This window comes from Macrotis lagotis, chromosome 1 (genome assembly GCF_037893015.1).
Source record: "Macrotis lagotis isolate mMagLag1 chromosome 1, bilby.v1.9.chrom.fasta, whole genome shotgun sequence".
Classification (NCBI taxonomy): Eukaryota; Metazoa; Chordata; class Mammalia; order Peramelemorphia; family Peramelidae; genus Macrotis; species Macrotis lagotis.
The window spans coordinates 561,971,876-561,997,145 of record NC_133658.1 but is presented as its reverse complement, the minus strand read 5'-3'; the positions used below and the strand labels follow the sequence as shown (position 1 = coordinate 561,997,145).

General features: G+C 36.2%; 1 protein-coding gene across 1 annotated transcript in view; it reads right to left on the bottom strand.

The window, feature by feature from the left end:
- Positions 1-25,270, bottom strand: part of CD96 (CD96 molecule) — a 98,258-nt gene that overhangs the window by 15,258 nt on the left and 57,730 nt on the right. Inside the window, exons 10-11 of the mRNA XM_074214448.1 lie at positions 4,727-4,789; positions 123-246 (exon numbers count right to left, since the gene is read on the bottom strand). Coding sequence (XP_074070549.1) covers positions 123-246; positions 4,727-4,789 — 187 coding nt within the window. The remainder of the gene's footprint in view (positions 1-122; positions 247-4,726; positions 4,790-25,270) is intronic.

The following is a 25,270-nucleotide window of genomic DNA, read 5'->3' as shown; positions in this document are numbered from 1 at the left end:
ATCACAATAACATCACCAAAATACTTCGGAGTATAAATTAAAAGGAATCTTGAAAATAGAATGTGAAAAGTACTACCACCCTCCACTCATTGAGCGATCTACTTCCAGATAGAAGTACTCACATTTCCTTCCAGTACTGACACCACTTTCTTATTCCAAGGCCAAACAGAAGGAAGCATATAAAAAGCAATCCTGCCACCATCACTGGCCAGGGCACTCCACTTGTTGTCTTCTTAGACATAGTACCTGAAAAAGATCCATCAGCTTCAGGGTTCAACAAGATGACTCAAAAGATTTCCCAGTTTTCTCTGACTGCTCTTCAATTTTTTTTAAATTAGGACAATGAAGTGATGTTCTTTTTAGTCAAGAAACATTAAAGCATAAACTGGCTATTCTAGACAGTGGGGCAGATATGAAGGCAAATAAGGGACAGAACCTTTCCTCAAGGACCTTATAAAGGAGATGAGCTGCACAAATCTACAATAGTTCAAAGAACTATGACTTTTTTAGTATCCTACTGCTTTTCATAAAACTAGATCAGGTTACTTTTCTACCTCTATAGACAGTGTGATCCTGGGCATATCATTTCACTCTATTTGCCTCAGTTTCCTCATCTGTAAAATGATTTGGAAAAGGAAGTGGGCAAACTGCTTCAGTATCTTTGCTAAGAAACCCCAAAAGGAGTCATAAAGAGTTGGATATGACTGAAACAATTAAAAAAGATTCTTCATTTGTGGCCGAAGAGGTTTCTGGGGACATGATGTAATCCAGAGGAGTGGTAAAGCTCTTTGCAAATCTTAAAGCATTATATAAATGGCCATTGTCATCCTCCTCTCTCCCTCCTCTCCCTCTTTTTCTTCCTCCTCTTTCTCATCCTCTTCTTCCTCCACCTCCTCCCCCTCTTCCTCCTCCTGATTATTTATTACCTTACAGGCACCAGACTTCATTAAGTTATCACATTGAACTCGTGCTAAGCTCAAATAATATTTATATAGCAAAACAGGGGTGGGCTAACAAATGTTTGAATGCCTAGACTGTCCAGGAAAAAAAAAATACATGCTCAAAAATTTTGAATTTAATTTTCATTATTAACATTTCTCTAAGTCTAGATTATCAACAAAGCAATAAATCAAGCCTTGCTTTGTAGTGATAGCTGATTCCTGAGATGTAAGTGCTTACATTGAAAATTTAACAATTCACTCTCAAGTCAATTAGAACTGACTTGGACCCACCCCTAGCTGTGGTTGAAATTTGTGCCTGTCAGTCTTCAGCTAGGTAGACCTCAGACAACAGGCACATACATTTCAATGCCAGAATGAAGCAGACTAGAACAGGATTTTCTACTTCTTAGAACTCTAAGCCTCTTTCAAAGCACAGAGTAGATTCTGCCTCCTTCAGAAAACATAACTGATTCCTTCAGGGGCTAGAACTCTCTGCCCCTGAAATGACATTCTAATCATCAGCATGATTGTGTTAGAAAGAATAATGAATAACAGCAACAAAGGGAAATTAAAAACTGGATTCTTACAATAATGGCCAAGCTTGTAAATGATCAAGAGTTCAGGAAATGCAGCTCCCTTCCTACTTTGAAAAAAGTATATATACTGTCAAGACATAGTAGGCATTTTGGTTAGCTTTGTTAAACTTTTTCTTTTCTTCATTTAAAATCTTTGTTATAAGGGAGAGTTTGCTGTAAAGAAGAGTAAGTCCTAACCCACTTGGATATATATATATATATATATATATATATATATATATATATGCATATATATACACATATATATGCATATATATACACACAAATACATATATAAAAATACATGTACACATGCATATTCCAAGTACACACTTCATATGCATAATATATATATATATGTACATACATACATACATACATATATATATAAAGCACATATATCCAAACAGGTAAGGACCCACTTCTTTGTGCAGTAAACTATCCCTTATAACAAAAATATATGTGTATGTTATATATGATATATTAGATATAAATACATAATATACATGAAATATATACTTGGAAATATATATATATATTGGATACATATGAAATAATATATATGGAAATAAAAGTAGTATAAAAATGAAACATTAAATTAGATTTTTCAAAAAGAAATTATTTTGAATAACTTAGTGATTTCTTTTATCCACCTGTGTTTATATGCTGTTTCTACTGCTCCAGCTCTAGTATGATTTAAACTATTTGAGGGCAAAGGATATTTGTTTTTTGGTTTCCCATGTTTTACCTAATATCTGTCAAATATTAAGCTCTCAATAAATATTTATTGAATTAAGTTAAATGATAAATAAGTAGTTTAATAACTACTAAGTTTGCAATAAATATTATTGAATTAAGTTAAATGATAAATAGGAGTAGGGCTGAGTTTTGAGACATGACAGATCACTTCTAAATAGGACAATTTCAGAGAAGATACAGAAATTTCATGGAAAAGTGGTATTTGAATTGACTCTTAAAAGATAGGAAGATTTCAGTAATCAGTGGCGGGAGCAAGGCAGTCTGGGAATAATAAAATATGTGACCAAATAATGGTGGTTGGAAGACAATAAGATGGTTTGGAGAATAGTGAGTAGCAGTTAGAAGACTTGAAGGAGAGACATAAAAACAAGGTGGAAGAACCTTTAAATATTCTGTGCCTAAGAAGTGTGAAACTTGACCAAAATTAATGACCTAGCTCTGATATGTAATGTTTGTTCTTCATTTTTGAAGAAGACTATGACATCAGGGAGGTGATGCCATGACAAGGACATGAATTGGATTTGAGGGAGGGGTGCTGTGCTAAGTCACCAGACTCACTTTTTGCTCTAGAGCCATATGTATCCAGTAAGCAGATATGGATCTTGACAACTGGAGGTGACCCTGGACATGAGGCAATCAGGGTTAAGTGACTTGCCTAGGGTCACACAGCTAGTGAGTAGCAAGTGTCTGAGGTTAGATTCGACCTCCTGTTCTCCTGACTCCAAGGCCAGTGCTCTCTCCATTGCACCTCTTAGCTGCCCATCAACATTGCTCTGACAGATATGACCACTAGTAAGAACTTTCTGATCTTTCAGGATATCCTGAATGTCTTCTATTGTTGTTGTTCAAAAAGTGTTGAATTGAGTCCTGAATTTATGTAAACATATTTCCCATTCTGTCAGCAACGTGCTTCTAAGGTCTTAGTAGCTCATTTATTCTTGGGGTCTTCTAGGCCTTCATTGTGAATTAAATGACAAAGGAATAAAGCAGAGGCAGTAAAAAGAGTTCTGAACTTGATTCAGAATGTTTGAGTTTCAAATCTGGCTCTGCAACCTTCTGCATGGGCAAGTGATTTCACTTTTCTGGGCTCATGTCTTCTCATTTGTAATATAAATATCCAAATAAAGTCTCTTCTAAATCTTTGAAAATTTAAGTAACTAATTTCCCTCCTTAAAAGTCTAACTGATTAGTAGAAAAAAAGATGCTTCATATTCCAGAATTCCATATTCCAGAATAAAAATATTCCAATGTAGAAATGAAATGGTTAATCACAGTCAGTTTCTGACCTCTCCTGCACTGGGGGGGGGTGTGGGGGTGTGGTCTTTGTTTTCTCAATAGAGAGTCTTTAAGGCTATGTCTCCCTTGTAAGAAAATATTTAGTCCTTCCTTTTTTTTAGGGTTTTTTTTGGGTAAGGCAATGCCCAAGTCCACACAGCTAGGTAATTTTTAAATGTCTGAGGTCACATTTGAACTCAGGTCCTCATGATTCCAGGGCAGGTGCTCTATTTACTGTGCCACCTAGCCTTTCCAGTCCTCCACTTTTGATAACCTAATTGCATAATAAAAAATAAAACAAAAGCAAAAATTAATATTTAAACATAAAGGAAAGGCAATATATGATGCAATCATTAGCATTTGGGGTCCCTGCAAGTAATTCCCTGGTTGTGCTGAAGGGGATAATATGTGATGCTCTTTATTAGCCTTTGAGACCATAGGTATTTGTCTGAGAATCTCAGCTGTACATGATCAAGCTATAAAATCAGAATGTGATCCAGATTCTCTTCCTTCTCTCCCCTCCCCTCTCCTCCCCTCCCCTCCCCTCCCCTTCGAAGATAACCTATGAACTATGCCAACAGCTGCATAGAATGGAACATGTGAGTTAACTGGTATTTCTGGCCAACAATTTTCTGACCAACAATCTCTCTTAATTCCAAAGAGGGGAAAGAGGATGAACAGGAAGATTCAAAACAAAAGAGACATTGTGGCTAAAGAACATTCATCATAATCAAAAGGATTCTGTGGAAGCACCAGTTCTTAAGGATAACTGATAGAAACTTCTCTAACATCTTTCAAACAAAAGAGAGATCAAGTTTAGGAGGTGATTAGGTTCAATGAAATAGTAGACTTTTCCAAACCACACAGAGATCACCAAAGAAAGTTAATTATTTTTGATTTAATTCTTTTGAAGAGTTGAAATTTGCTTCATATATATATATGTATATATATAAAAGTATAGGGAGGATATTAATATTTAACCTTATCTGAAAAAGTTCTAGGGGAAATTCAAGGTTTAGGATGATTCTGATTGCTGCCACCACCATCAGAAATAACTTAATATGTTTTTGTGTACATTGTTTCTTTTCATGTCACTAACAGTTTTTTGCTACTTTCAACTATATTCATTGAATGGATCATGCCCCTCCCCCCTCCAATTCCTTGTAGAGTTCTCACCATTCAGTGTTGTGTCTGCTCCTGAAAGGATTGACTTATAGGTCGAAGTGAACATCCCCAGAGCTGTTTGAGGAAAAACAGTTGAAAAAAATCAACCTAAAAATTTTCTTTTTTAAGAAAAAAGTTTCTTAAGTTTTCTTAAGAAAAATACGTTTCCTAGCTAAATTTATTTTCTGACCAGGAAGAGTAATTAAGACATTTTGGCATAGTAGAGAAACTACTGAGCTTGGAGTCAAGAGACCTACTTTAAAATCCTGATACTAATGTATTATCCAAGTTACTTTGGTCAGGTCATTTAATCACTCTGAACTTCTAATTTTTATCTGTAAAACAGGGATAATAACAATTTGTACTATCCAGCTAACTAGATTGTTGTTCATATCTTGGTTGATGAGCTGTTCATAACATTGATTTTCTTTCTGCAAATTCTACCAGGTTTGTTACTCAAAATTTGCATCTCTTCCAGCACCAAGAATATAATAAATATTTGTAGAAATGAATTTCAAAATTAAATTCCATTCACCCATTGAGCAGTTCCCTATGATGAAGCATCTGGAGCTTTGGTACAGGGTACTGATATTTAGGAAGCATTTCTTTCCATGGTGGATTCCTTTGCTTTGTTGTACTCTTTCTCACTTGCACTATTTTAGCATCCTTATTCTGTCACCCAACCCTAGGTTACTACATAGCATCTTAATCTTTTCTCACCACTGCTTCTCACTTTCACTTACTCCTTCCAGCCTTCTCTCAGTGACTGAAGAGTAGATCAATGACTATGTATTGAAGATATGGGTGGATCTTCCAGGGGAATCAATAAATAGCTTTCTATCTTGCATTGTCTTTGTGACCATAGGCAAGGGTCTTTCAACACTCCAGCTAATTCTCTAGGGTTATAAGTGGCAGTGGTGCTAACCTATATTGGTACATATATCTCCTCAATGGGATGGGATAAACTGTTCCATGTCTAATTCTCCAAATTTCCTTGGTTCAAGCATTCATAGTTATGACTTTACCTTTGAGCTTTACTTGATTCTCTTCTCCAACCGCACTCTACTCTCAAGTCAAAAAGAATGTGAAGAATTTGCTCTTCACTCTAGATAAATCCTTCAATATCTCTTTGCTGTAGGATATTGCTTTTTTTCCTTCCATATTTGTAATTGAATGGGTTAATATGTAATGGATAAATAATGAGCCAGTACACTGGCTGATAGAAATGAGTAACTAAAAGAAACAAAAGAAAAGGGACTAAGGTCAACTCTAATTAAAAAGAAGTCATCTAATTTTGTTCCTAGAACCTTCATTTTCTACTCCCATTTTCCTTATCTATAGTTTATTTTTAATTTAATGAAATACCCTCCACCCCCTACATTAGTCATTCAATGATCTCATGCTTTTTTGTCCATTACCTTCTATTTCCAAATTAAAATCTGTTCTCACAAAGGAATTAATGCATTCATGTATACTAAGGTGTAAGTAAATGATAACAGTGCTTTACCCTCTCTCACAGGGAGATAAATAAATCAACTTTTTGGGAATACCTTCTTTTTTCATGGGTATAGGGCACTTCCAGGGTGAAAACTCCCTCTTCCAAGGTTGTTTGACATCTCTTAGAGAATTAACTGGGACATTGAAGGATTGTAGAGTCTTTAGTGGAACAGCAGTTATGAGAGGTAGGAGGTGACCACAAACCTTTCTGATACTGAGAAAAGTCTTTTATTAACTTAATCCCTATTCATTCTGTCTGTCTCAGGAGAGGGATCATCATTTCATATTTTAAGAAACAATGAAGGAGGATTAATTTGTTTGTTTGATCTATTGGGAGGGTAGTCCCTTCCCTCTGAAATAGGAATTTACCTACTTAGCAACTATGTAGTCTAAGATCTGAGAGGATCCCAAGTATATAAGGAAAGAACAGTAAAATTCCTTATTTTTTTCTTCACCATAATGCACCTCTTGCTAACTTATTATTTCTGTTGATGGCATTTTCTATTCTCTCCTGTCTCTTGCTCTCTATATCCAGTCAATTGCAAAATCCTATTGATTTAATATCAGTAATAATCCCTGGAATTAAATCCCTCCTTTGTCCATTTTCATTGCTTCCACTATAGTTTAAGACTTCATCTCTTCTTGCTTTCTGATGTATCCCCAGTGTGATGAATTTCCAATTCATCCTTTATAAAATGATCCAAGGAATACATCACTTCAATAATGTTATTCCTTTACTCAGAAATGTTCATTATCTTTCCATTGTTTGTTGATAAAAATAAAAATTCCCGATCCCACCATTCTATAGTTTGGTTCCAACCTGCCTCTCCAATCTTGTCTTATCATTCTCCCTTATCTCTCCTTTTGTCAAACTGCCCTTTTTTATCTCTTATTTTGTCCTGTTCTCAATCACATCTGTTTTAGCTCATTCAATTCCCCATAATAGGAAGGAGAGAAAGGGGCAAAGAGAAGGAAACAAGTCTTTATTAGGTGCTAACCAAGGGTCAGATAATATTTAGTACTTTATAAATATTATCTCACTTGATCCTCACAATGACCCTGTGAGGAAATTGTTTTTATTATCTTCATTTTACAGTTCAGGAGACTGAAGAGGAAAAAGGTTAAGTGACTTGTCCTGGTTTATACAAATAGTAAATGTCTGAGGCCAGATATGAAGTCAGGTCTTTCTGACCCTAGGTCCACCGTACTTTCTACTGTGCCACCTGCCTCCCCTCTACTCACTCAATCTAATTTTAGTTTTTTGAAGTCTCTCTTTGCTTTAGTTTTCAATTCTGACTTCTACTCTTCTTGAGATCTTCCCTGATCTCTCTTTCTTTCCCAAAGGAAGAGTGATATTTCTCAAATTGTGCTGTTTCACACTTACCATTCTCCCCTTATAATAAGATTATGATGAATGTTAGGTTAACATTTATTCAGCCTTATAAACTTTGCAAAGAACTTTCCTATATTATCACATTTGACTTTCACAACAGCCCTTTAAAGTAGGGGTTATTATTATGTTCATTTTGTAGACAATAAAATCAAGATGAAGCTAAGCTAAGAGGCTTACCCAAGATCACTTATGTTACATTTGCTGTATTTATATTATTCTTTTATATACCTTCCTCTTCTCCCTATTACATATTAATTTGACTATAAGCTTCTTGAGGGCAAAATCTGTGTCATTAATCTTGTTCCCAGTTCCTTGCAAAATCTTTGCATCTTTATAAGTACACAATCTTTCTTTGAGGTATGAAACTAAACTTAGCTAATAGTATTGGAGATATTAGGAGACGTATAGATCAGTGTGGAGGGTTCCTAACTAGGATAGGAGTTCAACCTGAATCCAGAACTGGAATCTGGGCTTCTAACAGGAGCTAATTGCCTCTTCAAAAGACAAAGATTCTTAAGGGGAAGATTCAGTTTCTTTTACACAAAGGAGAGAAGTAAGATGAAACCAAGAAGGGAAAAAAAAGTCTTGAGAAATCTGTTAAAGAAAACATATGCTTTATGGATTAGGATGGAAAGGGTTAAGGTTCAGAATTTTTTACTGTGAAGTCTTCATGAACTTATTTTCTTGTATTGTCCTATTTTCCAGAGATGAAACCCCACTGAATTAACTTAACAATGCTCATTTGCAACTGAACTCTATTAAACTCTCAGTGTACTTTAAGTTGAGTCAACTGTAATCCTAGCTAGTTTTACACTACTGATGGAGATTTGTCATCTAGTATGAGTGGAAATATAGTTGCATATGTTGGATGTATTTGCTTGCCTGAGGAACCAAAAGGGTGCAGCTACCATCTGTGGAACTTTGACTGAATGTTAAGTCAAAATTCCCTAAGCCTGAGGATAGCAAGGGTGATCTGGGAAGGATCTAAAAGGCCAAGGTTTCCTATTGCTTCCAGGCCAACTGTTGCTAGTATATAAGGCTACTGGGATCAGATGGTTCTGGAAGAGATTGTAAGAATGGTGTCTTTGCACAACATCCCTCACTTTCATCCAAATTATGTGCATGTCATCCACTACTCTTTCTTATTACCATGTTACTAAGTTCAATTTTCAGGTGGGAGAAGAGACAAAAAGGGAGGAGTTTATAGCTCTTTTCCCCCATCTAAAATATTTTGAAAATATCAAGAGTGATGACAGTGATTTTTCAGTTTTTAACTGGAATTCCTCAGCCTCTAGGACAGGAAAGAATCACAGAATCACTTCCTTGATGTCATGGTGCTCTTTAAGTTCAAAGGAAATTATTATTGTTATTATTATTATTATTACTATTATTATTAATTATTACTTTAGTCAGCCTAACTCAAACTAATCACCTGTTTGGAACCCTTTCATATAAGCAGAACATCCTTCCTCTTTGGTCTAAAGTTCCTGAACCCTCTTACTTCTACTTGTTCTCCCTTCCCTTCTATTCCCATCCTTTTCTCATGCCACTCTGCTTTGGGTAGGGGTTGCCCTCTACTCCTTGATTTTTTGTGGTGCTCCATAAACACTCAAGGCATTCTCTGTGGGGTGGACTCCTTAGTATAAGGAGTTTCTATATGCCTTTCTCTTGCAGTTAATCAAGTTACTACCCATGTCTTGTGGAGTTGTGATTACCTTTATTTTATTTTTTATCATGCTTATTGTTTTCATGGGTGTAGAGAACTCCAGATGCAGAGCTTCTTCTGCCAATGCAGATTGGGACATATTTTGCCACTTAGAGTCTTAGAGAGCTGTCTCAGATGCAAAGAGGTTATGCGATATGCCATCAGTCACCCAGCCAATATATGTTAGAGCCAAGGCTTAGAGCCAGGTCTCTTTCTTCCTCAAGGCCAACTCTTTCCATGCTGTGCCAGACTGATCTTTTATTTTTCATATAAAAGAAAATGGAGTCAAGGTGATTTGCCTAGGCATTAATATGATGGTTTTTCCAGAGTGGAGCAAAGCATTAGTCTTAAAATCAGAAAGACATAGCTTCTCACCCTGCCTCAGTCATTTGTTAAGCATGTGACCATGGGCAAGGCAATTACATTCTTTCTGCCATAGTTAACTCATTTGTAAAATGTGGATAATAATAATACTTACCTTACCTTCTTTATAGGATGATTTTAAAGGAAAATGCCTTAAATGCCTTCAAGTGCTTTAAATATGAATTATTGATACACATGAATACTAAATATTACATGTAGCCTACTGGTTAGTACATAAAAATGCTCCTTAAGCATTATTATTGAGTTTGTTTCACTAGAAATCTATTTGTTCTTATTTCCTGCTTGCCTCACATTTCAAAAACCTATTGAAATAAACATACTAGGAGGGGAAAAATCCAATTACCAATGCCTGTCATGAATTTTGCCAAATGTGTCATCTAAGATCAGATGCCACATTACAGTCCTATCTAACAAGTAGAACATGTTTCAAAAACAGTTTGTGAGGGAGCAATCAATATTAGCTTGTTGGATCCTAATATGTTTTTGTGAACTGTTACAAATAGCTCAACTTGCATCAGGGAATTTTTCCTCAAAGCTTGTCAGAAAAAAAAAGATGACCATGAGTTAGAAAGCTGTAGACTTTCCTATTCTTGCGTAAGTGAAGCCCTGGGAATATTGCCTGCATTGCCAATGGAACTTATTTGTCTCCAAAGTCACTTAGTGGAAGCTATCATTGCAGCAATGGATTTATTTACAAGTATGAGAACCATTTTTTATGAGCTCAAATTAATAGTAGCTCTAATAATCACTCATATTTATGAAACAGTTTACAGATTGTGGGATGTTTGTTTCACAGATGGGTAGTGCAAATGTTATTTTACACATAAAGAAACTGTAGTGAAGGGAGTTGTCTTGTGTCACACAGCTAACAAGTGAAAGAGCCAGACTGGCTGTGTCTCCTCTGTCCAAATTCATTACTCTTTCTATTTACTATGCTACTAAATTCAATTTTCAGGTGGGAGAAGAGGCAAAAAGGGAAGAGATGATAGCTTTTTTTAAAATCTAAAATATTATGAAAATCTCAGGGGTGATTTTCAAAGAGTTTTTGACTGGAAGCCTCTAGGGCAGGAATTACAGAATTACAATCTCAGTTTTGAAAAGGATCTTAAAACAAAGAAATAGCATGTCTGGGCACATCTGGGGATTCAGTTCCTCTATTTTCCTGGGGCCACTGATGGTGGTCAACAAACCCTGGTTGAGGAGGGTGATAAGGTGATAAGGCTGGGGCTTAATCTAGGGCATTGACCTTGTAGAGTATATTGACTTCACCAAGAATCTATTATCAGGTTTTATATATATATATATATATATATATATACATATATATATATATTTAACATATATATATATTTATACATGTTCATGTTAATGCTCTTTTCTTTATTTATTGGAATATTCATGTTTTGTTAATGTTTATTAAATTCATTAATTTTTTAAAGTATATGAACCACAGTGGATTCTCAACCAAATGAAGGATTAAAAAAGGAGTGAGTTTTAAAAAGATTAGACAGATAGGTAGACATATAAAGAGTCTCTAGATAATCTGATTTTTTGAATTAAGTTAATTGATGATAGCTTTGATGTATTTATTTAGCTTCAAAATAATAATTGCAAGCGATTTTGTTTGTTAAAATTTGAGGGGAAACTTCATTAAAAATCATTTCTTCAAGGAAGTATAAAGATTTTCATTGAACTAATCCTTTGTTTCAAGTAAAATATCATCAATTTCTTTTTAAATATCAGTGGTCAGGGGAAAAACATTAAACAATGAAGGAATTTAGGTCTTCAAGAACAAGAAGGGAGCTTAAAAAATCATCTAACTAAATTCCTTCACTTTTCAGATAAGGGAATAGTCTCAGACTTAAGCTGTGGAAGAGCTGAATTTAGAACAAATATCTTCTGAATCTCATTTCAGTGCTTTTTATGTTTCTCAAGTTTATAAGGAAGCTAATAAATCCATCCAAGTTAAAATAGAGAAAACCCAAATGATTTTAGACAAACAGTAAAATGATTTTTTATTTTTTCTTTTTTTTAGGTTTTCTTTTTCTTTTTTTTTGCAAGGCAATGGAGTTGAGTGGCTTGCCCAAGGCCACATGACTAGGTAATTATTAAATGTCTGAGGCTGGATTTGAACTCAGGTATTCCTAACTCCAGGACCAGGCTCTATCTACTGCACCACCTAGTGGCCTCCAAAATGATTATTTTTTAAAAAAGGAAAAATGAACTCAACAGGAAGCATCAGGAGACCCAAGCTCTCGTCTATGCTTCACCCTATTGTGACTGGACCAAATACTTTACTTTTCTGGGATCTATGTTCTCTTTTGTAATGTGTGTAGGTTCTAATAGACTACCTCAAAGGACTCTTTCAAATTTTAATCTCTAGGTGAAAGGAAGAAGAGGAAAAAGAATAAAAAATCAATTGATCAATCAACAAGCATTTATTGTTTATACTATGTTCCAGATACTTGAGATGCAAAGGAAACTGTGAAACAATTCCTACCTTTAATGAGCTTATAAGTCTAACAGAAGATACAAAATGTGCACTGAAAATTAAATGCAAAATATAGAAATGATGAGAAATATTTCTTATATATAGCACAGGGCTGTTATTATATAACTCAGGTCTCTTTTCTTTCCACCATTCAACCAAAGGAGACTTTAATTCCTGTTAGAAATGGGAGACCAGAAACTTGGCCTCTCTGTCCTGCCTGAAGAGAAGGGATTTCAGGCTAGGATAAAAAACTATTTTCTCCTTTAAATATGATTTGACTAGGTTAATGTGTTTTTCAGGTTCAATCTAACTTCTGGTAGCTATTTCATTAATCAGTATGGTAGGAGTCCCAAGTTCTATATCTTAGGCTTGACCTCTTTCCCACCAAATGCCATACATAGCAATTAGCAAAGAAACTCATTCATCCAATTTAATAGTTGAATAGAAATTGAAGAAAGTACACATTTAAGAATAAATACCATACAGTACAGAATGAGAGAGTTTTTTAATTGGGAGCAAAGTAACAAGAGGGAGAGGAGAGAGAGAGAGAGAGAGAGAGAGAGAGAGAGAGAGAGAGAGAGAGAGAGAGAGACAAAGTCACTCCTAGATCTCAGACAAGGGGGGATTTCTTGAAGTCTCTAAGATAGAGACATAATGGAGTCTGCTAGTTTCCTTCAGTACCCTGAAATAGTATTGGCATCTTCCATCTTCTTTCTTGAAGTTGGAAGCCATTAGGACCCAAAATGATTCCAGAGTCTGAAGAGACAAGTGTCTTAGAGCAAAACTAAAAATCTCACACAGATGTAGGGCATTGATGTCCACCAATGATGATAGAATCCAATACCAATATACTTTGAGACTGGGGTTTTATATACATACACACACACATATGTAACACAAAGACTTTGTGACAGGATGGAAAAACACACAGTTGGGGAAATAAGAATAGCCTTTTGAAAGAGGTGGCATTTGCATTGAGTCTTGAAGGAATTCCAAGAGTCAGAGTTTAGAAGGGACAGTATTCTAGACATGGATGGCATCTTGTGCAAAAATACAAAGATGAGAGAATGCATGTAGGTTAGAGGAAATAGTAAGTATGCTAATTTGTCTGTAGAATAGCAGGTATAAGGATGGAATATTGTGTCCTTACCAGGAAGTTTAGTAAGGAAGACAATCAAATTTAATTTGAACATGTTAAGTTTGAGATATTTAATGAGATAATTAGGTGGAAATATCTTGCAGGCAATTGGAGATGAGGGCCATATATAAGGTGACTATCATCTGGTAGAGAAGATTGTTGTCTGAAAGTAGAGTGGAAAGAAAAAGAAGAGGTCTCAAGACAGAACCCTGGAGTATAGCTCTGGGATAAGACATAAATGAGGAACCTTCAAAGGACATTGTCAGTCAATCAGTAAAAGTTTATTAAGCATCCAATAAGTACCAGAAATTATGATGGTAACTAAAGATAAAAGGGGAGAAAGGAAGGTAAAAGATTGAGCATCAAGGAACTTACAATTCAATGGGGGAGGAAGAAAACAAATAAGCAAACATGTACAAACCAGCTATATATAGGATAAATAGTTAACAATTAGCAGAGGGAAGATACTAGAATTAAAAGGAGTTAGGAAAGGCTTCCCAGAGAAGATAAGATTTTATTTGGAATTTAAAGGAATCCAGGGAAGCTTGCAGGAAGAGATGAAAGGGAAGAGAATTCCAAGTGCAGATGATAGGGAGAAAAATATGCCTGGAGCTTGGAAATGGAGTGCTTTGTTTTTGAAACAGCAATGAGTCCAGTGACATTGGATTCAATCAATCAATCAGTAAATATTTATGAAGCACCTACCATGTGTCCTCAGGCACTGTACTAAAATTGAAGAGCACATCATGTAAGAGTAAGAAAATAGAAAAGGTACAGATAGGAGGACGTAAGCTTATGAAGTCTTTGAACACCAAGGAGAGGATGTTGTATTTGATCTTGGAGGTGATAGGGAGCCATTGGAATTTATTGAGCATAGTGGGAGGAGCAGGAGGTGTGGGATGGTCACTTTGTGTGATATGGATAAACAATTTGCAGCATATGGACAAATACTTTAATCATTTTAGAGGTGGAATGGAGGATGGGTTGTAGTGAGGGAATACTTGAGGCAAATGGACCCAGCAACAGGTTATTGCAATAGTCCACATATAAAGTGGTGAAAGCTTTCACCAGGGTGGTAGCAGTATCAGAGTAGAGAAGGGGGTTCTATTCAAGAGATATTGTGAAGGTGAAATTAAGAAGTCTTGGCAACAGATTGAATATGGTGTGACAGATGATGAGGAATTAAGGATGATATCTTCAAGGGCTGGAAGAGGAAACTGCTAGACTTCCAATTTGAGATATCTGAAATGCATTTGATGATGTCAGATTGGAGGTCATCAAAGATATTAGGATAACATAGGCAGATCTGAGAATCAACAACATAATGATGACAATTAAATTCAATGAGATTACCAAGTGAAATAGTATAAAGGCAAAGAGAAGAGGCCCAGGACAAAACCCTATAGTACATCTACAGTGAGAGGGCATGGTGTGGATGAGGATCCAGCAAAAGAAGCTGAGAAGGAGTGATCAGATAGGAGAACCAGGAGAGAGTAATGTTGAGAAAGGGTAAAAGAAAGATATTAATAAGGAGAAGATGACCAACAGTGTCAAAGATTTCAGAGAAGTCAAGAACAATGAGAACTAAGAAAAGACTTTTGGATTTGGTAATTAAGAGATCATTGGTAACTTTGAAGTGTGGTTCCAGTGGGAAATAACAAAATTGGAAGTAAAATTTTACACAGTGAGTGAGTGAGAGAAGAGAAAGAGAATTACTTATAGATGGCCTTTCCAAAGAGTTTAGCCACAAAGAACTATGGTTAGTGGATATGGAAGGATCAAGTAGATATTTTTTGAGGGTAGGGGAGACATGCATTTATTTGTAGATAATAAGGAAGGAGTCAATAGACAGGTAGAAATTGAAGGTAAGGATAGAGTGGAAATGATTGAGGGGGCAGTCTTTTGGAAAAGAGATAGAAAAATGGAATTACATATGTGAGTGGGTTTGGTAAGGAGTAAGGTCACCTCTTCATATGAAATGGGAGTGAGTGGCAGAATACATTTGAGGGATATTTGATGAAGAGGAGAGGATTAAAAAGAAGCATGGTAGTGATACCACACATATACATACATTTAACAAGCATATGTTTCTCAGAATTTTTAAGATAGTATTTAAGATGTATTTCTGTATGTTGATTGAAAAAGTTTTTTAAAAGTCCAATTTCTAAGTCTCAAAATTTTTCATTTTGTTGAAAGCTGAATCTGTTGTAGCAAGGGAGGCAAAAAGTAGTACATACAGTAGCCTAAATTTTTATCTTTTTTCCCCAGAATTTCTATTCTCATTTCATTCAATGACAGAACTAAGCAAGGTAGGCATCTCTCTGGAGTGCAAAACTAAAGGGGATTCAGTGATGCACTGCAAATAAATAAATGTACTTCTTTTATAAATTTTACTTTTTAAAAAATAAATACATTTCTTTTCTGAAGCTAAAAAATCACACTCTCCATGACATGATAGTATTTATTTTGTGATCAGTCAAGTAACTTGTACTATAGGGAATGCTCAAAGCCTCTGGTGAACAATAACAGATTGGTACAAATTTTTTTTTGGCACAGAGCAGTGAGGACATGAAATTTTAAAGCTTCAGGTAGTGTGAAAAAAACTTTCTCCTGATCTAGAGAGAGATACTACTTTGAACCAATGGATGAATGAAGGCACAAATGAATAGTCAAAAACAATGATAAAATGATGGTGATGCTGATGATGAATAGAAAATGATATTCATAGTTCTTTGCATTGACTTATAGGACACTATCTTTGTCAGACAATTTCAATGAATTTAGAGATTACTGGAAGCCAGATATAAAGGTATCATATGTATCATACAATAGACATTTTTATCCAACTGGCTAAATTTCCTCCAGGGCTTCTCACACTGATCAATTCCTTAATAATTCTACATCTGATCTGATTCATACTGAAGGTATCAGAAACCTAAAGTACAATTTAGGTAATAGGAATATAAGTTTTACTGTTAGTAACATTTGATTAGCACAATTTACTTCATGCGTTAAAATACAGAGTAGTAAAATTGAAGGCAGGAGGATTTATTTCTTGGAGACTATACTTAGTATTTTTTTTAAGTTGAGGTCAACACAAAATTGTATTGTACAATTCCTTCAAATGATTGATCTTATTATACCAGGGGTCTCACCTTGGTTCAGAGGATAGATTAGAGGGGGCTTACAGAGTCTCCAAGTACAATTAAGCAGTCATCTGAAGGATCATACCACCTAGACACTGGTAAACCAAGAATCACAGAATGGCAGTGTTTGGAAACATAAAGTTGTTCCTTAGAAGAACCCTGTAAAGCAGGTAGTGAAAGTATTTTATACATTTTGCAGGTGAATGAACTGAGGATTACAAGGGATTTTAGAGAGATCATCAAGTTCAACTCCCTCATTTTACATAAAAAAAAAGAAAAAAATAGACCCAGAGAGGTCAAATGCTTTTTTCCCTAAAGTCATATGTGGCAACCTGATATATTCAAACATATCTCTCAATAGACTAATTGTCAGTATGGCCTTTCCTCCCTGACCTTCTACCTTTGAGCTACTCAATACTATGATATGGTTGACAACAGTTTTAACATGAGGACAATGGTAACATACCATTTATAGGACCATTCTGGTACTTGCTGGGCACTGATGGTACACCATAGTGCTGCTCTGATATGGGAAGAAGAGAACAAATTCAAAACTCCCCTAGCAGTCAGACCATAATCAATAAATAGTCCCGTTTCTTATCTTCTCAGGTCATGGGGTAGAAAGGTTCTGGTAAAGGCAAGGGATAAGGATGCCTTGCACAGAATAACCCTCACTATAATCAATATAATTGTGTAAATCATGTCACCAATCAATTGTTTGGCTGGTGTTGTCCTCTGCAATATAAAAAGTTGCCATTGTTAGCCTAAAGTCACACAGTAAACTTAGCTAGTAAACTAGCTAAGATTAAAATCTCAGGCTTCTTGAACTCCCCACTGGTGCTTTTCCCCCTTCCACCACTTTTGGTGTGTGTGTGTGTGTGTGTGTGTGTGTGTGTGTGTGTGTGTGTGTAAAACAAGCATGACAAAATTGGAAGGAAAAATAATATAATATATGACTATATAGTGCTACGGTGATAACTACTACACTTAATTTGTTTTTAAAAAAGAATTTCTTGGTAGGGGTTCTGTAGGTCCATTGTTTTTAGGTAACTTGAAATCTTGTGAGAAATGGATCAAATGATAGAATGTGAATTCTGCTCTTCCTTACTCAAGCTGACTCTCTATCACCATGTTAGCTTCTCATATATGGATCTTAGGTGTGAATATACAAAGTATGTTATCTGGCAATAATTTCACATGTGTTTAATATGTATATACATACATATCAATCAATCAATCAATTTCTATCTTCTTGATAGTTTATTTTGGCCTATGAACAGTGAAGCTACTACTTTTATATTTTTCTAATTCAAAATCTGGGGCTCTTTGAGTAGAGAGAAGTATTGAAAAAATTTTACAGAGACAGAATTGACCAAACTCGACAACTAAATATAATAGGCACCAAGGAAAATTCAAGGAGGAGCCCAATGTTGTGAAAGTGAGTGATTGGAAAAATAGGTGGTATTTCCAATGAAAAGAGTAAAATTAGGAAAGTGAAGTTTGGGAGAGAAAAGGAGGATTATTCAGGACAACGTGTATTTGATATGTTATTGTGACATTCAAGTACAAATGACCAGTAGGCAAATGGCAAATAAAGGGTGGCATTCCAAAAAGAGATAGAGATTAAGGCTGAAGATAAAGACAGGTGAGTCATCCGCATAAAATTGACATTTAAAACCAGAGAAGCAGATGAGAACAGGAAAGAAGACATATTGTGTTGAAAAATATCATCCATATTGAGAGAAGGAACTATGGAGTTTAAATGCAGACCAAAGCTTACTAACTTCAATTTTTAAAACTTGTCTTAGGCATTATTTTTTCCCTCTAATTTTTTATTTAAATTTGATTTTTCTTTCACAATATGACTCTTATCTATTTATTTTAGCATGGCTATACATATATATAGCCTTATTAGAATGCTTTCTTTCAGGGGGAGGGAAGGAAGGGGAAAAATGTAAAACAATGGTTGTTGCTGTTGTTATTGTAGCAAAAATAGTTGTTGAAAACTATTATTGCATGAAATTGGAAAAATAAATAAAAAATATTTTTAAAAAGACAAAAGATATAGAGGAAATAAAAGAAAAGATAGTCCATGGTAGTTACCTCCTCTCTGTTTGCATAAACCCTCTACTAAGCAGATCCTCAATGCTCACAAATACTCTGAAATACTTAGAGGGGGTAAAACAATTTCTCTAGCTTCTCTGTTCAGTTTCATTACCTTCTAATAAGAGAGTATTTTTTAGGCTTTAGAGATAAGGCTGCGATGTGTAAACCAGATATTTTATATCTCCAAATAATAAACATTTAGATGTAGTAGAGAAATGGAGAGTCAACCCCTAGGAATATTACAGCCAAATTCCAGAACTCCCAAGTCAAAGAGAAAATATTACAAGCAGCCAGAAGGACACAGTTCAAATATCGTGGAGCTGCAGTCAGGATCACACAGGACTTAGCAGCAACTACATTGGAAGCTCGTAGGGCTTGGAATATAATATACTGGAAGGCAAAAGAGCTTAGAATGCAGCCAAGAATCAACTACCCAGCAAGGCTGAATGTCCTCTTTCAGGGAAAAAGATGGACTTTCAATGAACCAGGGGAATTTCAAACATTCCTGTTGGAATGGTCAGAGCTGAACAGAAGGTTTGATCTTCAGATACAGGACTCGGGTGAAACATAGAGATTGGAGGAGAAGGGGAAAATATGAGGGACTTGATGATGAACTACATGCATTCCTGCATGGAAAAATGACACCGATAATACTTATATGAACCTTCTCTGTTAATAGAGCAGGTAGAGGGAGCTTTTATAGTTGAAGCACAGGAGAAAGCTGAATTTGAAGATAAAATATGGTGTAAAAATGGAGTCAATAGAAAAAAGTGAAATGTAATGGGAGAAAGAAAAAGGAGAGGGGGAATAGGCCAAGATATTTCACATAATAAGATTTTTTTATTACAATGAGCTATTGCAATGATATGGAAGGGGGGGAGGCAAGGGGGAATGAGGGAACCTTTGCTCTCATCAGAGGTGACTAGGAGAGGAAACAACATATATACTCAATGGGGTATAGGCATCTGGAGTAAGAAGGAGAGAGGGGGGACAGGAGGAAGGGGGGGGATGTGAGTGATGGAGGAGAGGAGAGGATGGACCATGAGGGGAGAGTGGTCAGATATAACACATTTTCTTTTTTACTTCTTTCAAGGGGCTGGGATTGGAAGGCCTGTCCAGGACCATAGGGCCAGGTGGATGTTGGGCCTAAGGGGTGGTATGGGGGCTAAGGGCCTCTTGGCCCCAGGGCCAGGGATCTGTCTGCTGCGCCACTCAGCTACCCTACAGCAGAGTCAAAGTGAAAGGAGAGAGAAAATATAGTACATGGTAGTGGAGAAATAAGAAAGGAGGGAGTTGCGATCAGCAATGGCAACATTGGAAAAATATGGAAGTAACTTTTGCGATGGACTTACCATAAAGAACGTGATCCACCCATGACAGAGTTGTTGGTGTTGGAACAAAGACTCAAGCATATTTATTGTCATTATTATTATTATTATTATTATTATTATTATTATTATTATTATTATTATTATTGGGGTGCAGGGCAAATGGGGCTGGGTGCCTGGGGCCGCATAGCAGGGTGATCGTTGGGTGTCTGAGGCTGGATTTGGACCCAGGTGCTCCTGGCTCAAGGGCCAATATTCTGTCCACCACCCAGCCACTTCTACCATTATTACTATTTATTTTATTTTGGGTCTTTTTTTTTTCTTTTTTTTGGATTTTGCAGGGCATTGGGGTTCAGGTGGCTTACATGTCACACGGCTGGGTGATTGTTGGGTGTACAGGGCCAGATGTGGGCTCGGGTGCTCCTGGCTCCAGGGCTGGTGCTCTGTCCATTGCACCACCTGGACATACCTACAATTATTACTATTATTTTTTTTAATTTTAATTTTTTTCTCTCCCCTTTATTGCTCAAGCAAGTCTATATTTATGGGGGGAGGGGGCATTTTGTTTACTCTTAAACAAGAATATTTTATTAATGTATAAAAAACATTATTTGTACAAAATGAGAATAAATATTAAATTAAAAAATTAAAAAATTAAAAAAAAAGAAATGGAGAGTCAAATTCTTGTCAGTGTTGCTCATAGGCTAAGTCTGACTGTAAGTCTGAAGGGAGATTCAAATTGAACTCTTTGGATGGGGATTTCTGCAATTTGCCTTGTGACTCTATCTCAAACCATAGTAAGCAGAAAGGCCATTTAATTAGCAACTGTTTAAGAAATGAATTGATTTGTCCTGTAAATTCTAAGGGAAGCAGCTGTTGATTTCTCTGGGGAGGTCATCAGTTTTGACCAAAAAAAATCCAAACTCCCAAAACCCAGCCCTCTCCAGGATTCCAGTTTTTTAAAAATATAAGAGGCAGTGTGATGCAATGGGTAAGGCAATAGCTTTGGAGTTAGTATGAAATTTTATCTTATAACCTATAGTCTTGTGAGATAGTAGAATATCATCCTTATTTTTTTTTAATTTAAAGAGTAGAGAATGTACCTATGTATTACCTTTATTCTGTAGATATCAAGTATGTACCTAGTTATTTATGTACTTTATTCCCCATTAGAAAAAAACTCATTGAGGATAAAGTAGGAACTTTTTTGCCATTCTTTATATGTCTCCAGATATTAACAGAATGTCTGGCAAATATTAGGTGCTTTATAAATTCTTGTTGATTGATTGAATGATTGTCTCCTTGTAGGTTCCAGAAGCCATAGTAGAAAAGAATCATGAACTTGGGAGTTAGGAAGACCCTGGGTTTGAATCCACAATATACTGAATCTTATATATATTTACTAGGCAATTAAGTGTCTGAAACTGAATTTGAACTCAGGTCCCCCTGACTCAAGGACTGGTGTGCTATCCACTGTATCACCTAACTGCCCCTAACTATAGACTAAAAGCATATAACCCATTGGCTATGACCCTGGCTAGATCACTTCACCTCTCAGTTTCAGTTTCCTAATCTGTAAAGTGGGGATTAAAGATCTACCTCAGAAGGATGTTATGAGGATTAAATGAAATACTACTAAGCCTTATAGCAAGCTATATAACAATGCTAGCTGACATTAAAAATGCTTATTGAATTGAACTTCAGATATGTTCTGTCTAGGGCAAAGTTCAGTGGCAATAGGGCTTCCCTTGTTCTTGATATTAAACTTCCAAATTATTGTGAACTTTCTTCATTTCCAAGTTACAGTGCTGACTCACTGAGTGTTTAGTCTACTGAAAGTCCAGGTTCTGCTGCCCCCTCATCCCTCAAATCCCTGGAAATATAACCTAGTTTTGCTTCCTCTTTCCTATGTTTGTACAATTGATTCATTGAACCCAGATGAAGGTGATTCTCTACTTGCAAAAATTGGGCTAAACTAAAAAAAAAATAAAAAACCATCAATGTCATTTTTCTTATTCTCTTTTCCTTTGTGGTCTAAAAGCACTTATAAGGAACCAGACAACTCTTTGTTATGAATACAGCTACTGCTACTTAAGGCAAAACTCTAACTGGTTGAGCTGTCTATATATGAAGCATTCTTTTCCCTCTGTGATTTTCTATAATTAAAGTGGAAAAAACAGACTTGACTGAGTTTGTCTCTAGGATTTACTGAAGGTTTTTATGATTACTATTCTCACCAAAGGATGGTCTTTGCTCTTCATGCACTAACAAATTACTGTTGAATGTGAGAGATATACATGGATATGCCTACATATTAAATAATTTTCTTATTATTTTTCTAGAATGGATGCTTGCTTCAAAATTAGAAAAAACTGGGGTTTGGAGAATTTGGATTTGTTATTGGTTACATCAGTATAGAAATCTCTCTCCAGTGTAGATAACCAACACATCAGCAGTTAGGTGGCCTTGTGGATTCATTCTAGCCTGCAGTCAAGAAGATGGGAGTTCAAATCTGACTTTACACACTTATTAGCTGTGGGACCCTGGTCAAGTTACATCACTTATGTCTACCTTGTCTTTAAAATGGGGATAATAATAGTACATACTCCCATCATTATTATGAGGATTAAATGAGATACTGTCTCTCAGACGAGAGACCCATCATGATGATGGGCTCATAGCTTTTTGCCCTTGGAAGAAGAGGTGTTCCATAGAGTGGCAATCAACTCGACAATTATACTGAACAAATGAATATTACAGTGAAAGGGTAGACTATATTACAATGAGGGCCTTGGATCACTTAAATCTTGATCAAGGAGGCTTATCAATTTCCATGTCACTAACAAAAGGAGAGGATCCACATTTTTTGAGACACATCTGAGCAAACACAAAGAACAAGAAAGCACCCATTAGTATAGACTTAGAATTTCTTTTATTGTCTAATTAGATGTTGGTCAGGGTAAATCTTTAAAAGAGATAGTCCACACTGGTTGGTTTCTGGATGAGGAAGTAGAAAAAAGGGGAAATGATCTCAATATAGTAAGTAATTATTAAATATGAGAAAAAAATAATAATTTCTTATACACCGAAACAGGATGATTAGTCCATTTTTTTTGGTCCAACTGTATTAAAGAAAACTATATTTAACATTGTTCAAAGAGTTTTTCTAACTTCCAAAGAGCTTCATTTAACACTCAGAAACAGTCTAATGATTGGGGAAAATAAGAGTCAATAAATATCTAATGATCCCTTGATAGTCTTTCATTATCATTTAACAAGTTAATTAGATGACGTGGGTTAGTAGAAAGAGTGAGAGGCTCAAGCAGAAGACCTTAGCTCAAATTTAGATGTTTCTGTGACCAGGAGTCAATCAATTGTCTCATCAAATTTGAAAGAAGGTAGGACTAGGTGAATCTTAATGTCATTTCCCACCATAAACCCTATGATCTTAGATGGCAGGTCTTTTAGAAAACCCCAGAGGGAAATGTAATGCTCACTTTCCATTGAGGTACTAAATCACTTAATGGAAATAAGAATCCTTTGGATTCCTCCTATATCAGTTCCTTCTACTTGACCACTTCAATATATCTTTGATATGTAGATTAGCCTTTCATTGGTACTAATTACAACCATCTTTGACTTATTTCTTTCTGTGATTTTTTGTTGTTCATTTTTTTAAGGAATTTTTTAGGTTTTTTTTTTTTTTTTGCAAGGCAAATGGGGTTAAGCGGCTTGCCCAAGGCCACACAGCTAGGTAATTATTAAGTGTCTGAGATCGGATTTGAACGCAGGTACTCTTGATTCCAAGGCCAGTGCTTTATCCACTACACCACCTAGCCACCCCCCATTATGCCACCTAGCCTCCCCTCTTTCTGTGATTTTTGTCTGAGACATTTACTAAACCCTTTTGTCATGAGTGAAATTAAACAAAATTTCTCCAACATACTTCTCCAAGCAAGACATCATTTTATTAACAGGGGCATGCTACCTGGTCAATAAAAAAGCCACTGGCCATCCCAGTTTCTAGCCAAAGACCTTGAGCAAAAGGAAAACTCCACTTTTATAGGCTTTGGAGAATACAGAACAAAGAACAGAACAGTTTCTTTTCCCGACTTTTCCAATTGATTTTTTAAACTCCTTCCTGATTTCTTCAAGGAAGTCTTTCTGGGCTGGAGACCAATTCATATTCTCCCCAGAAGTGCTAGATCTCTCTGGGTTAGAATCTGGCTATTCTAAGTATTTCTCTGGCTTTTCTTCATTTTCCTAGGATCTTGTGTTGGGGGATGGGCTGGCTCTCAGAGGTTTGCTCTTGAAAACCCTAGAGACTTTATTCACTTGGTTTAGTAATTCCAAGGACCAGCCAGTAGGGGGTACTGGTTGATTTCTCTGGAGTGACTGAAGCCCTCTCCCAATTCTGGGGGGAGTAAGGAGGGGCAGTGGCGTCTGAGTTGACCTTGAACAATGGGCTGGGCCCTGGGGAAGGAAGCCAATCTCCCTTTCAGCTGAATGTGCTCTGTAGCTCTGTAGTCCACACTTGAGCCTGAAGGGGGTAGGGCAGTGGCTACTGTTTGTTCCTGGAAGAATGCTCCACTAAAAGTATGGAGCTCAGGTCCAGTTGGACAATTTCCAGGTGTGCAGACTTGCCCTCCCCCTGGCCTAAGACTCCATGGCTAAAGTTGATTCTTAGACCTGCCATTCACCAAAGCCTCTGTGGTTAAGGCCTGCCTGTCTTCTGGAATCCTCCTGCCGCTGTCCCTGCGCTTGTCTCTGTTCTGGCCCTCTTATCTTCTTTCCCGGTTCACCCACAGTCCCCTGAGACAGACCTTGTTGGTAGGTGTTCTTCTAGCTTCTTTTTCTGGGTTTTGTCAATTGAATTTCTATTAAGAGATTTCTTTCATGTTATTTTTGAGGGGCCACTAGGAGTACTTAACACAGTGCCTGTCTTCTCTCCGCCATCTTGGCCAGAAGTCAGGGAAGGAATATTTATTAATGATTTTGAATGTAGATTCCCATTTCTGGATGCAAGTCAAACCTTGACAATATATTGATCCTAAGCAAATCAGTTAGCATCAGTTAGGCAACTATCTAAGAATGCAAGTCACAGAGAAAGTGTTGTCTTGTGTTGATATAGGGAGTTTGTGGATGTCCACTTATGTTAATTCCACAGCTCTGTAGGGTCTTTGATCTATAAGTTGGTAACTACTCCAGGATTCAATTAATCAATAAATATTTATAGAGTATCTACTGTATATCAGATTCTAGTCTAAGTACTAAGAATACAAAGAGAGACAAAAAAGAGTCCCTATTCTGAAGATTACAATTTAATAGGAGAGAAAATAAACAATATATACAAATAAGCAATATATAG